Genomic DNA, 14,414 nt, shown 5'->3' with positions numbered 1-14,414 from the left:
ATCCTGATACACAGCACTACCTTCAGGGTACCATGTTAGGATGGTTCGGTGGTCCTTGGAAATGACCTAGGGAATGCAGTGATACTGCAGCCCAAACCATCACTGATCCACCCTCGTGCTGCACTCTGGGTACGCAGCAGGCTTCTCCACACCATAACTCTCCTGGATGTGGGAAAAACACTGAAGGTGGACTCATCAAATATCAATACATGTTTCACATTGTCCACAGCCCAAGATTTCTGCTGGACCATTGAAACTGAAATTGGCACTGGAACGACTTGCCAAGGTTGCCTATAGCAGACAGACCATGAATATTGACCCTGTAAATCTCCCAACGAACACTGTTGCTGGAAACAGGAGAGTCGTGGTCCACTTTTGATTCTGCAGTGAGTTTGGCAGCTGAGGTTTTATGTTTTTTGGATACAGTCCGGGTTAGTGCCTGGACCCTCAAACACTAGTTTGGCCAGAGTTTCAGTTTCATTGTCCAGCCCCTGTATATCCACAGAGAAGCAAATTATACAGTAATACTAAGACATATTATATAGGATTGTACTGGAGTTAAATTAAATATAATTAATTGCACTAATTTTGTGGATTATCCTCACACCTGTTATTAGCTAAAGTCATAGATTCAAAGAGCCTGATATGAGTGTTTCTGATTATTATTTCCATCCTAGTGCTAGAACTGTAATCCTGCTTCCATTTTTATGTTAATAACTCTCAGAGGCACGAACCGAGGATGAGAGGTCATTCAAGGGGCTTTTGTCTGCTTCTGTAGCTCAACAGGTAGAGCATTATGTTACTATTAAGGAAGTCATGGGTTCAGGTTCCAGAGACAATGCATAAGCTGTGTATGATCTGCTAGGCTACTACTAAGGGACACTACAGATTCCGAATTTCTCTCTCCCACCTTCCACCTACCCGAATCACTTTGGGTAAAAGCATCAGAAAGATTAAATGAACTTTCTGAAACTTTGTGCACTTTGTCTCATTGTGAAAAGGTATAAATGAAAACTACAGATCATACTTAGCCTTGGAAATATTGAACTGGCAAGGGGCAAGGGCTCAGTTAATGCCTGATACTTCATACAGACTTGCGTTTCCTCCTGTTTCAGAACTGAATAAAAAAAAATTAAGGCATCCAGATCACTCCACCCCCATCAAACATCGCCATGTATCGACTTCATGTCATTCTGAAATGCATTTCAAAGCCTCAGATCACTACCTCCATCTTTGCGGATAACTGCGTTTTATTGCGTTTTATTTTTGCAAATATTACCCAACACTTGATTAGTTGGTGCCACCTCAGAAAAATGTTTTTCATTTACACAAACACCCCGTTGATACCAGCAAAGGCTAATGGGGTTGCCGCTGAATATGTCATGCAAGGAGGGTGTATAGATGCAGCTCTTAGTTCAGTGTTATACTGGCTAAGATGCGTCATCTAACCAATTTGAATATGGTGTGATTGTTGGTATCAGGTGTGATAGTTCCAGAAACATCCACCCTCCTGAAAATTGATTTATTTAGCAGACGTGTTCATGCGAGGTGACGTACTTATTTTTTATTTTTATTTTTTTGAGAAAGCTGGGTCATCCTGTCCTTGGAGAAATTGAGGGTTAAGGGCTTTGCTCAAGGACCCAGTGGTGAAATTACTCCACTGAGATTTGAGCCGATGACCTTTCAGTCAGAGACACGGCATTCTAACCTGCTGAGCTGCCCCCCGTTGTGGGTTATTTAAGGCTATATTTTGTGCTTTTGCTGTTGTCTGAAGTTAAGAGAGGTCATTAGGTATAAGTATCCCATGTTGACAGGGTAAACAATATGTTTGCCCCGAGATTTGACAGCTACCAATCTCTATTCCAACAGTTTTATCTGTTGATTAATTTCATGACACTACAGGAAATCTCATACTTTTATTTAGAGTTAATGATGAATAAAATGCCACTTTAATTACATAATGTCCATTACACAGTGAATCAGTGCAGTGCATCAGAACATATTGAATAACGTCAATGAATCCGAACAAAGGATCTACACCACTTCCTGAAGTAACTCCTATGAAGAACGCGGTGATGGCAGCATGATCTGATTTAAGACTTTTATCTATGGGTTCTTTGAAGCTTATTGTTGGCCTATGCTGAAAAAAAAACAAAAATCAATACTGTTTTTCCCACCCTGGAAAAAAAATTGCCTGCTGCTGCAAGATATTCCAACAAAAGCCATGCAGTATAATACTTGTTCTTTACTCTCACGTGGGACATCTAGCAATCTTCAGCAAAGGGAAGCAAAACAGAAACTTGCTTGAACAGTGGAGTTTCTTACACATGGGAACCGAAAAGATAAAAAAAATCAGTAGGATATATTTTTCTGCCTATTTGCTATATCCAGTTTGGGAGAAATTTTACGTAAATTTTCTGCTACTAATTTGTCTGGAAGTCAGATAGCAGTTAATGTGCGTTCATGGTAGTATTGCTACCATGTTCTGATAGAGAAGAGTGTCCAGTTTGTCTTAAACATCATAAGTTATTGACTTGATTAATAACTCAAACATTTTTTAATAACCCAGTAGAGGTTGAGACGATACTGATGAAGTCACAATGCTTACATGTCAGTATTACCCTGTTCTCATAATTCCTTTAGAGTTAAGTAGCTACTGCAATTACACACCATTGGCTGGTAAGTGTTTCCTTGCTGTGACTCGTAGATTTTGGCCCAGTGATCAGAGATATAGATATTTTTCCACACTCAGAGACACATATGGTTTCATTCTAGTTAATTATATAAAGCTGTACTTTTGGCCTCCTGTTACATTGACTTTAGCTCCATGGCTTGTTTTACCTCCCTTCAGAGATTATACTGAATTCTTCTTGACTATGTGTTTCCAGCTGCACGTGCCCATGATTTCAGTAAGGATCATGTCTTGGGTTTTTCTGCCACAAGTTGTATGTCATTTTGAACTAGGAACAGTGTTTGAGAAGATGGCTCTGGCTGGCCATGACTTTCCGCTGGCCCCCTTTCTCAAAAATGCATCCTGAATGTGCTTCAGAGATGCAGGGATTTTGACGCCTACACCGGCCTTTCTCTGAGATCATGCTGACTTATGTTTGCGACTTATTAAAAGCTCATTCCCTCGGCTTAGAAATCTCTGGCCTTGAGAAAGAAGTTTTATCAACTGCAGACTCACCTTTTTATTCCAAATTCTGAAAACTGCCTCTCCTGTATGATGTCTTAGCAGCTACTTTGTCTGGAAAATTCTTCCCTTTCACAGGTATGGCACAATTGATGACCTGTGATCTGCTGTGGAATAAAAACAGGTCAGGAAAATGGATGTCTACTTTGAAATTGAGTTTTACTGAGGCATCGAAAGCCTCTTTTAGGCCTTGCTTTCCTTTAAGGGTTGGGCCAGTTTGTGGCACATTGGGTGGCCGTGAGCAAACGGTTGCGAGGTCATAGCCTGTGGTCAGCAGAGTGATGTCATCATTGGGTCCCTAAACGGGGCCCTTAACTCCAGTGGCCCTAGAGATTGTCGGTCCCTGCTTTCTTAAATGTGCATTTCATTAGATTATATTGTCTGCTAAATAGATAGACATGACCAAGGCTGGACTTATGCATGAGCTAATCTGGGTTGTAGCCCATGCTCCCTAGTTGTAGGGGTCCCCATTTTTTTTCTGGTTGTTGCAGCAGAATTTTATGTCTTAGGTAGGTGATGACTCTAGCCACCGGACACCCGGCACTGTAAATGAAAGTTGTTCATACTAGCTAGCTGTGAGCCTTTTGTTTGACTTGTTGAGCATTTGGTTGCTGTGTAGGAGTGGCCCTGTGTCATCTTCGCTTTTCTGGTGACAATTCCTGCTTCAGCAGTTAGTATCTCACACAGGGGGCTGCATGCTCTCTCTGCTTGCCCTCCAGACTGTATCGTCAGGCTTAGGCCTTTGAATAACTTCGGAATGGAAACTATTTTCCACCAAGCCAAAGTGAGAATTTCACTGGAAAAAACGATGTGTCGAAGGATGAAATTCTCCTTTGCCATTGCCCTGAGACTGCTGAGGTGTACACACCATTGTTTACTTCAGGGGCAATACCACTGAGCTTCAGGACTATTCAGTAAGTCTAGAATGTCAACTTTAACGAAGGGCTTGATGTATTTGACCAGCAAAATACCATTAGGTTCACTTCTACGCTGATGGTAATTTGTTACCACAGACACTAGTCCTGGCCTGGGCATCAGTTTAGCAACAAGACCTTGAATTTATAGGGATGTTTATATATCTGGTTATCTGGTTCTAGAATAGATTGGTGCATTTAATGTAAAACTTTTAAATGGCTACTGACCATATTGCTGACCATAATGCAGGCGGGGGATCTGCTCTGATGACCACGGAGAAGGTGGTCGTGAAGCTTAAGTGTCCTGAATGCTTCTAATGTGCTACCTGCCATGTGCTACATCACTTTGAATGAAAGGATCTGCTAAATAAATGCATAGGTAAATGTCTACTTGATGACCATAAAAGGCAGAATGGAAGGTAGCTCCTGATGCCAATCCATTGGCATCTCTGAAAGCAAGCAGAAAGGACTAGAACTTGATTTGAACACCAATAGGAAGGTGCCATTCCATTAACAGCTCCGAAAGTAAGGGGGGGGGGGGGGGGGAATGAGACACTCTGTGTTTCACGGGTTTTATGGCAAGCTGACGGTCTTAGCGTATTCGTCATTTCCAACACATCGCAGAAACAGTGAAAAGTAGAAGGAAATGAAATGGTTCTGCTTACGCTGAGATCGACGGGAGGCGAACGCTGAACAAATGCAATAACAGAAATATGATCAAGTTTATTAACGCTTACTGGATTTCATTGTATACATTTTGTTGAATTGAAAATGCAATCTAAATACATGAGTCTCTTTGCATTCTGTCTCTGTTTTCACCCCTGTTTCAAGCTGCAGTGTTTGCATTATCTTTAAATGTGTAATATCTTATTCATTCAGTATTGTTGGATCCTTGTCGTAATGAATGATTTATGCCACCTTAGTGTATGACTTTACATGGGGAAAGGCAATGGGTAGTTAAGGAGGGTATTACTTATGGTGTAATTGTATAGTAAGTGCCAACATTATGGTAATTGCCATGTTTGTAGAATCCAGCCACAAGTATTCAGATGCTTGGTCTGTTTTATACAGCAGAATCAGCAGGTTTGTGCACACTTTGTGTGCATGTGTGTGTGTGTGTGTGTGTATGTGTGTGCGCACTTGTGTGTGTGTGTGTTCTGTAGCAGGAAGGAAAATATTTAAAATGTCACATACCTTTTCTAATCTTTCTTTGTTAAGGTGGTATTTTAATGTGGGATGTGGGTTGGTAATAGTTTTTAAATGTTTCAGAATGTAAACTTCTTTCTTTATTCTAATACTGTCCAGGAGAACTGGCATGCTCCTAGGTACCCCAAGGTAGAGTCAACACTGTGCAACGCTGTGTGTCCTGTTTTGACAGTGAGGTTGCATTTCCATCCCTGTCAAAGTTGCCTGTTTGTTTTCATGTCTGTGACAAGCCTGTCTGTACTCAATCCCAGTTACTCTTGTATCCCTGTTTTCCCCATATATAAATATCATTCTTTGTCCCTGTCCCATGTCACGACTTCGGTTCGCCAGCCCAGGTGCTCTCACAGGATGAGGGTATGAATTTTGGTTCAAGATGGCATTAAGTTACGCTGCATGACACTGGCCAGAAAGCAGCTTGCTGCTGGTTTACTGAGATTTCATTCATGGTAGTAATAATAAGTTGATTTCAAAGGAAAAGCCCATTTTCACTATAAATTGTCTTACGTTTGAGGCAAACCATTGTGATCTTCACTTCTCTTCACTAGGTATTGCAAGCCTGGGATTTAATTAATTAATTGCTGGTTAACTGAGGGCAAATGTAACTGCAGTTAATGGACTAAGGAATTTTATGGGCCGAAGTCATTGGGATGCAGACTGATTTCTGCGCACCGTTTCTCCAGTGCTGTAGGACTTCTCGTTCTACTTGACTGTCTTTTCCAGTTGCCTGAACACGTTGAGGGAAGCCCTTGATTAGGCTGCAGTGAAAGAGCTGGGATTTCAGAGCCGCGTTCTGTGAGAGGACGGAACTCTCACATACATACTGTGTAATGCCCAGGTTAAGAAAACACCAAGAGACTGATCAAAGAGATTTTAGTGTGTATGGATTGGCTGTGTCAGCTGCATAATTAATGAGTGATTAATGTTACATATCCTTCCATTTTTAAGAAAAGCTAAAGATGTCAAGTTTGCTGTCAGCATAATTTCATTTCCCGAAGTCAATATTTAGAGTGGATTTCCTCTCCTGATTTGTGAAAGGTTAACTTTCTGCCATAGTTCAGCTTGCAGTTCATACATCTATGACTACAGTATTACAAAAAATTTATGTTAATGACATAAATGGTTGAATTAAATTAACAACGTAAAATACTAAAACACCGTGTTGAGAGTTGAGGTGTTTCCTGAACCACTGAGGTAGACCTGTGATAAAGGTTAGGTTGAGTCTTTTTCACGATGTATAAATTACTGCTGGAACAATGTACCTGACACTGATGATGCAAATTCAAGAACTCAATGGAATTGCCTCTTCACTGCTCTGTCATCATATCCTGTCTGATGCTTACAGATCAGGGTGTCTGCAGTCCCATAATGCTCTTCTGAAAGCAACTCAGCCCCGTAAGTGACTATTATTAATGGAGAGGCAGCTGCCTCTTCTTCCGAGGGTCGTCTTGATAAGAATTCCTGGCTTTCAGGCCATCGAGTGAGATCGAGTCAGCTGATGCTTCCCAAGTCAGATTTATCTGTGTCACATTGGGGAAACTTTTACTTCTTCTAACCTAAATATGTCCAGTAGGTCTCGGAGGTCAAAGAGCATGTGGAAAATGGAGAGGAAAAATATGCCTGGAACTAATTAGCACTAAAAATTAGTTATATTTGCATCCCTTGAGAGAGATGACTGACCGTCAGATCAGTCTCTGACCCAGCATACAAATACATCAACGTCTTCCTCAGTGAAATGGTTCAGTGACCAGACATCCTCAGGCAGAAAGGAGTCAGAATTCAGATTCAATTCAAATTCGGATGAAAAGTGTTACTGTTATTGTATTACACATGATGAGATTATGTTGGTAACTTGCGAAGCCAATGCAATAAAAATATGAAGTTCTATACTAAAGATGTAAACAATATACAAAAGAACAAGCTACATTGAAAAGGTAAACGTATATTGAGGTAGTCCAGCTGAAAGAGATAAATTATAACAGTAATATAACAAAATGCAGAGTGACTGATGTATGTGTGTGAGAGTGACTGACTGGTGTCAGCCCAACCCTGCAACCCTGAAATGAACAAGCAGTCTCAGGATGGATGGATGGATGGATGGATGGATGGATGGATGGATGGATGTAAATTCAGGAGTGACAACCAATATTATTTAACAGACTTGCATATTGCACAAGGACTGGACAAAAGTAGGAATTAACCTAAACAAGCACACAAATGTAATCAGACAAGTAATTCCTTCCATCCATCCATCCATCCATCCATCCATCCATTTTCCAAACCACTTATCCTACTGGGTTGCGGGGGGCTCTGGAGCCTATCCTGGAAGCAACGGGCACAAGGCAGGGAACAACCCAGGATGGGGGGGCCAGCCCATCGCAAGGCACACTCACACACCATTCACTCACACACCATTCGACAAGTAATTCTAACTGTTCAATTACTGCACAGATTTCTAAATCAAAATATCATGCAACCTCTTATCTTGGTCACTGTAGTTTTTTGTGTTCCTGGGCATTTTTCCTAATGTGCATTCTTAATGCATTTAAGTAATGGTGATATTTTATGTAATAAATTTAATAGTATGCTTTGCATTTGGAGAAAATGCACTTTCTAGGGCCATTTATACAGAATTTCAATAAGCGGCTAGACTGCCATGACAACACAGAGGGAGACTACAGGAAAGCAGCGGGTAGGCTGCTTTTCTAGAGGAGAATAAAGTCCTTCAGTGTGTGTGTGTGTGTGTGTGTGTGTGTCTGTGTGTGTGTGTGTGTGTGTGTGTGTGCGCGCGGACGCTCAAACTGCTACACGTGTTTCCCTTGTCTGTAGTAGACAGCATCATGTTCTGTGCTGCTGGTAGGGTAATATCAAGGTGAAGAACGCTGGTAGGGTAATATCAAGGTGAAGAACGCTGGTAGGGTAATATCAAGGTGAAGAACGCTGGTAGGGTAATATCAAGGTGAAGAACGCTGGTAGACTGAACAAACGTCTGAGGGAAGCTATGAATGTCAGAGACCTGAGTCTGGACTCTTTGGAGGTGATGGTGGATGGAAGCATGGTCTTCAAATTGTACTTCATTCCAAAGAACGAGGCCCATCCTGTCAAAGAAGAGCAGGTACAGTCGGGGGGGGGGGGGGGGGCACCGTCAATCACACACCCTTGTGGCTGAAGCCATTCGATCCCTCGGCGCTTCCAGTCTCCAGGTCCCCGTCCAAGTCAAAGGACACCAACCCAACTCTCCTTGACCAATCACCATACTATCCCACCTGCACTAAAAATCATATGTTTACAAGGCATGTTTTTACCCCATTTGTACCTATTTTATATACGTCTTTGTCATTTATTAATTTATTTATTTTTTTAAGGGGATTGCGCTGAAGTTATTTTTATTCTGCTGCGGGACGACAGACATTTTGCCCCTGTGGGATGCTGGAAGTTCTTATCATCCCTTAAAACTATAGAATCTATTCATTAATTTGTGAAGGAGTTGACTAAGTTGGTCACAGATGGCTACATTAATCCATTAAACATAATGAATATCGTTTCGAAGGGGGGTTTTCCATTTTGGACCAGAAAGGTCTGAATAACACAAAATATCACCTGATTTATTTCATGGCTTTTTCTTGCAATCCAGGGGAGGGGTCACTGTGGACTCCCAGCAGTTTATTAAATGACCCAAATAAAGCTCATTAGATGTTCCCAGAAGAAGAGAGGAACTAGCGAAGCATCTGGGATGAAGCATTAATTCTTTCCTTTTCAACATGGAATCATTGTGTATCATGAGCACCTGCTGTGGTCTCAAACACAGTTTAGTTAACGTAACTATTTCCATTTCCTTGGTCAAGTGTGATCAATTTCCCGCTGTTTCTTTTTTATCAGAATGATTATTTTCCCCCATTTATGAATGTGTGATACTGGTTGACGATGCTTTTTTTTTTTAAAACTTCAGCAATACAGAATACCAAACAGCCAGTCATTGCAATTTGGAGAAAAATATTCAAAGAAAAGCAGTTAGACTAATCCCGGAGTTACACCTCTTGAAATATTTGGGAATATGACCATCCTTCTCCATCTGTTTCTTATACCATGAAACCAACACTATTATATTGGGGTCATTTCAAGAAGCACTCTGTTTTACCTGTAGTGTACTGTGAATACATGGGTGCACTATATACCCTAAGTGCAGCTGTGCGACTAGAACTGTGCAAATGTCTGCATACATTCTTCATGGCATTTTATCAAAATATCCCTTCGTGGTCGAATGACTGAACTACATTATACAGGGTGGAAAAAAACATGCACAAAGTGGATTTTGTCATTTTATTAAATTTTCAGCGCTGTGAATGTTTGTGAGAACTTTCCAGAAGGCTGTCTTTACCTGCGTAGGAGTCTGGTTATTTCACACTGGGGTGAGCGCAGTAACCTGAACGTTAATAACAAGGACGGACGTAAGAACAAATGCCACTTCTGAGCTGCCTTTGATGTCTTGATTAAATTTTGCCGGAGAGCTTCTCCTCCCTACGGCAGGCACAGAAAGGAGAGCTTTCATTTAGCGGACGCACAAAATGATTTTGAAAGGCTGAAAGAGCTGCTCGCACTGCGTTTGAGGTAGGGCCCACTTCGCAGCGTGTCCTGATTTTGCCAAGTTCGTTGTGTCCCTGATTCTGCAAGGGGAGGGGCTTGTATTTTACTTCTTTAACCAGTCAGAGTCTTCATCGTATGATATCATCGTATAATTAAAACCAGTGTTTCCTGTTAAGCGGCAAGGTGCATAGATTTCTAAAGTAGGTGTTTTATTGTATATGTCTTCTGTTGAGGGACGTGTTACAGATAAAGAGACCGAACACAGGAATACGCTTACCTGCAAATGCTCTAGGGAGCAATGTAAGGGTGTGTTTTAAATTATGATGATGATAATGATAAGACTTGATTCAGCACCCTTGTGATCACATGCACAAAGGCTTAGCCTGCTGAGTCGCACACTGTCCTCGGCCTGATAACTGGAACCCTTGAATTTGAAAATGAGAAACAACGGACCAATGTGGGGAAGTCATGCGATGAAAACTGTGATTGGCTAAAGAAGTGAAACACAAGCCCCTCCCTTGTTGACCAGGGACACATCGAACTGGGAAAAAATCAGGATGTCCCCTCTTTGCCAGTTCGTTGTGTATTTGTTTTGTGCACGGAAAGGGAAAGCTATCTTCACCTGCTTCCAATTAAGTGGTTTAGCTGTCAGCATGAAAGGTGTCCTAGAAGGCTTCCTAACTTTGTCAGATGCTGCGTCTATACAGTAATTCACAGCTGCTCATGCTCTGCTCTTACAGTATATGTCTGTAACATTATCTGTAGCTCAGTGTTTCTCAGCTTGGTTCTCCCAGCTACCAGGAAGCATGGACTGTCTGGGGGTTCTTTTCATTTCCAAAGCCATCCCAATGTCATCATAATATTTGTAGTAATGATCTAGTACAACAGGCATACTCAGTCACTCAATCCAAATTACATTTTGCTTATTTCAATAGGCAGGCAAACCCATCTCATACCGTACTTGGTTAATCTAAAGATGATCAAATTAGTTAATTTATTAATTGACTAATGAAGTGAGCTTAGATTTGGTTAAATTTAATGAGTACAGAGAATGACTGAGGTGCCCTAGGGAAGAGGCAGCTGAAGAGGTGTTCTTCTCACTTTCCAACCAGATATTGGTAACTTTTAGTTACCAATAAAAGAACAAATTCTTGTCCTTCTATTAATTTTGTTACAGTTCCATCCATCCATCCATCAGTTTTCTGTAACCACTTGTCTTTCTCAGGGATTGCAGGGTGTTACACTTCATTTGTACATATTATGGCATGAACTAGTTTTTTTTTCTGGGCATATACATGTATAGCTCTAAATGTTTTCTTTGACAGCCTGCCTCTTCTGTACAGTCCTGTACATATAGATCATACATGTATGTTATATGTCAGATTATTAATCATCACTTGCATTTGTTGTGATTCTCACTCAGGAGTCCTGAGAATAATCTTATCAAACTGGGAAATAAATGCATATTCCCAAGCTGCAGGGCATGTGACTTCTGGCTAAGATTGTAAAGCCTTATTAGAACTGGAAAATCTGGAGGAAACTAGCAGTGCTGCCCGTGATGGAAAGACTGCAGGTTGGCGGCCCTGAACTGTCGCTGATTACATCTCAAGCCGGGGTTCAATGCAATCTGGCCTGAGTGACGCCAGTCATGTCGGCCCCCCCATTACAAGGGGAATTTACACTGTCACCGAATGAAGAAGTGGAATTTCTCCATTTGTCTGCTCAGATGTCCGGCGTGACCAAATGTCCCTTGGAGCCCTAAACCTCCACACACCCACAGTGCTTCTGTGAAAAACAGCAGCCCCACTATTCCATGGAGCATGATTTAGGGAATTTCTGTATTTAGCTAATTCTTTAAATCGCGTAATCAAAGAAAATGATAAAAAAGTGTGTAACACTTTAATTTAGATCTGCTCTTTAATTATTAATAAATTGACTAAGTAAGTTAATAAATATGAATAAATGTACTAATAAATATATTAGTAAATAAAAAGATGCACTTACAATCAAATTTAGAAAAATATGATTGTATTAAACTTCTAAATTTGTTTGTGAATGAATTGCTCTGTATTTTAATATATTATAAAATGATCAAGAACTATTTATTAATAGCCAAGGAGCATCATCCTGGTGGGGGAATCGTATTCTTGTCTACCCCATCTTCTTCTCCATGAGATTCACAGACACACTTGCAGCAAATCTGAGGGCCCCGGTACAGAGTCGGTCACCATCTAGTGCTTCTCTAGCTGGGGGTTAAAGGTCTTGCTCAGGGGCCCTACAGCATCATCAATCTGCCGGCCAAAAATGTACCCAATCGCAGCTACAGGACTGGAACACATGCTGCACCCCCCCATTTCACTAATTGGGCTTTGATGACATTAGATTACTCCGTTCTTCATCTTCATGCCCGTGAACTTCTCAGGTGTGAGATGTGAAGGGAAGGGAGCGTGGAGCCACACCAGGCGCTATCGCTGACCGTAATGAAAGCGACCGCACGCAGTTCTGAAACCACAGGGTCTTAATTAGGACAGCTAACTTCCAGTCTGGGTCCACTCGCTTGCTCTCCCACAGACCTACACTTATTATATACAAAAAGGCCTGGGCAAGTGGGGAAGTATGCGGCTCAGCGGGTTAGAATGCTGTGTCTGTGATCAGATGGTTGTCAGCTCGGATCCCAGGGTCAGCCAAGTGATGTCACCGTCAAGCCCTCGAGAAAGGCCCTTAACCCCCAATTGCTCCAGGGGTCAGCTGACCCTGTTTTCTTTCAAAATCACGCATCGCCGTAAATAACTTTTAAGAATCACGTTGTTGTCTATTCCATAATGCACGGTTGCTCATTTGCATAAACCATATGTAACCCAGTAACATACTGTAAATAATAGATTCTATCTACGTGTTCCTCACAAGTATACGTTTGCATACATGATTAATATAAAATATCCTCATGTTTATTTCCTCTACTCATCATCTTATAATTTGTATCCTTTTCTTAGTTTTTATTTTCATTAAATATATATGTCTGTACTTGTCCAGTTTGTGAAATGTTACGTGTCAACAAATTTCTCATATGTGTAACATGCTGAAATAAAGTGATTCTGATAAAAATACATCTGTTACATAAGTAAAATGTAAGACACAGATGTGCTGTAAATAGTCCAAGCAGCTACCTTAAAACAGCAGACCATGTATTTGTACTGTGAGCGGCACTCATGACTGACAACATGCGAACAGAATCGGGCTGAGGATGCAGCAGGAACCGGAATGGGGATTACCTGATAGATAGCTGCTTTGTTAATGCTGAGGGAAATTGCAGGTCTACAGTAGCACAATGCACACATTTAGACAGTAAAAAGACATTTAGCCATTAACAGGCAGATACAATAAATGATAGATTATAAACAGTAATGGTCACTGAAAGTATTCCACAGAATTCTGTAGTAACGGCTCAGCTTCCAGCCAGTGGTTTCGAGGCCTGGCGTAGCTCAGCAGCACGAACGGGAGATGTCCACTGCTATTTCTGGATTTCTCTGTACTCAGCTGGGCTTTCCTGACTGTCCCCTCCCCCTATCCCCTCCCCTACCTGGCCATTCAGGACGAAGAAGGTCAGCCACTGCTACCGAATCACTTACCGCCACATGGAGAGGACCTTGACCCAAGAGGAGGTGCGGGTCGTCCACCGGGCCATCGAGGAGGCGGCGGAGCGAGAGCTGGGCGTACAGGGGAGGTTCTGACCTGCTGTGCAACCCCCCCCCTCATCCGTCCTGTCCAATTAACAATCAGCCCACTCTGGTCGCAGAGGGACTCTTTAAAATAACTCAGTCATTCAGATTCTGAGCTTCAAAGGAAATGTTTTTCGTATCTTTTCGATGAATTCTTAGCCTCTCCATCCTGCTGGCATTTTGCCCCCAATAGAGGCTTATGCGGAACATAACACATAGCCGGCTTAATGGTCTTGTATACATTTGCCTGTTAGCTGTCTATGGCAGCCATTTTTTGGTTAACTATGATGCTATTTCACTTGTAATGAATTAAATGGACAGAAATCTTTGTGTAATTCTTGGCAAATCAACTATTTCTACGTGAAATTGTAGGAATTCACTGGAGATGAATTTACTTCTGTCACCATGTCGTTTTATTCACAAAATTAAAGTTTCAGAGGCTGGCTTTTCTGTCTCATCTTGTCTTTGGAGATGCTTAATTGTATGTGTTCTTGTCATTTGTGTTGTGGGAATTATTGTCAAACTGGGATTTACTTGAATTTCTGTGGCCAAGCTTTCATTTGAAGAACGACAGCAGAACAGATCTCATTACAGTGAAGACTTCACCAGTTTTATCCGGGCATGTATAATTTTGAAGACAAGTATTGAATTCAGTTAATGTTGAGTATTTATGGCACTAGGAGTTTTAGCTATTTTAATCCCATTTTAATCCACCCACTTGTCCAGCATAGGGTCTCAGGGGTGTCGACATCAAATTCCGCGAAAGAGAGCAATGCTGTGAGATTACAGTGCTACCCACTG

General features: G+C 41.5%; 1 protein-coding gene across 2 annotated transcripts in view; it reads left to right on the top strand.

The window, feature by feature from the left end:
- The window catches only part of fars2 (phenylalanyl-tRNA synthetase 2, mitochondrial), an 85,022-nt gene extending 70,964 nt beyond the window's left edge, over positions 1-14,058 (top strand). For both annotated transcript variants that reach the window (XM_049012694.1, XM_049012693.1), the window contains exon 7: positions 13,487-14,058. In XM_049012694.1, coding sequence (XP_048868651.1) covers positions 13,487-13,625 — 139 coding nt within the window. In that variant the 3' untranslated portion in view covers positions 13,626-14,058. The remainder of the gene's footprint in view (positions 1-13,486) is intronic.
- Positions 14,059-14,414: the final 356 nt, after the last annotated feature.

Source organism: Brienomyrus brachyistius, chromosome 1, assembly GCF_023856365.1.
Source record: "Brienomyrus brachyistius isolate T26 chromosome 1, BBRACH_0.4, whole genome shotgun sequence".
Taxonomy (NCBI): Eukaryota; Metazoa; Chordata; class Actinopteri; order Osteoglossiformes; family Mormyridae; genus Brienomyrus; species Brienomyrus brachyistius.
Note: the sequence above shows the minus strand (reverse complement) of the source record. Positions and strands in the feature narration are given on the sequence as shown.